This window comes from Mesitornis unicolor, unplaced genomic scaffold (assembly GCF_000695765.1).
Source record: "Mesitornis unicolor isolate BGI_N332 unplaced genomic scaffold, ASM69576v1 scaffold13814, whole genome shotgun sequence".
In the NCBI taxonomy this organism is placed as follows: domain Eukaryota; kingdom Metazoa; phylum Chordata; class Aves; order Mesitornithiformes; family Mesitornithidae; genus Mesitornis; species Mesitornis unicolor.
In genome coordinates this window covers 44,407-44,688 of record NW_010182130.1, presented here as the reverse complement: position 1 = coordinate 44,688, position 282 = coordinate 44,407, and the positions used below count along the sequence as shown (strand labels likewise).

At 66.7% G+C, this 282-nt stretch overlaps 1 protein-coding gene across 1 annotated transcript in view; it reads left to right on the top strand.

The window, feature by feature from the left end:
* Positions 1-4: 4 nt before the first annotated feature.
* RNF224 (ring finger protein 224) overlaps positions 5-282 on the top strand; it is a gene marked incomplete at its 5' end in the record, with an annotated part of 3,976 nt that continues 3,698 nt past the window's right edge. The window contains one exon of the mRNA XM_010183680.1: positions 5-244. Within this exon, the coding sequence (XP_010181982.1) occupies positions 5-244 (240 nt within the window). The remainder of the gene's footprint in view (positions 245-282) is intronic.

The window sequence follows — 282 nt, the reverse complement described above, 5'->3', positions numbered from 1 at the left end:
CCGGCTCTACTGCGGCCATACCTTCTGCCAAGCCTGCCTGAAACGCCTGGACGCCGTCGCCAACGAGCAGCGCTGGATCCCCTGCCCGCAGTGCCGCCAAAATACCCCCACGCCGCGCGGCGGTGTCGCCATGCTGGACCTTGACCTGGCCACCTTCCTCGCCGTCAAGGCTGACAAGAAGCATCCCCGGGTGGCCAGCAGGTCCCAGCTGGACTCGGCCACCAAGAGTTCGAGCAAAGAGAAGGCGGGGACCCAGCAGCCGCTGGGCCTAAGCCAAGATGC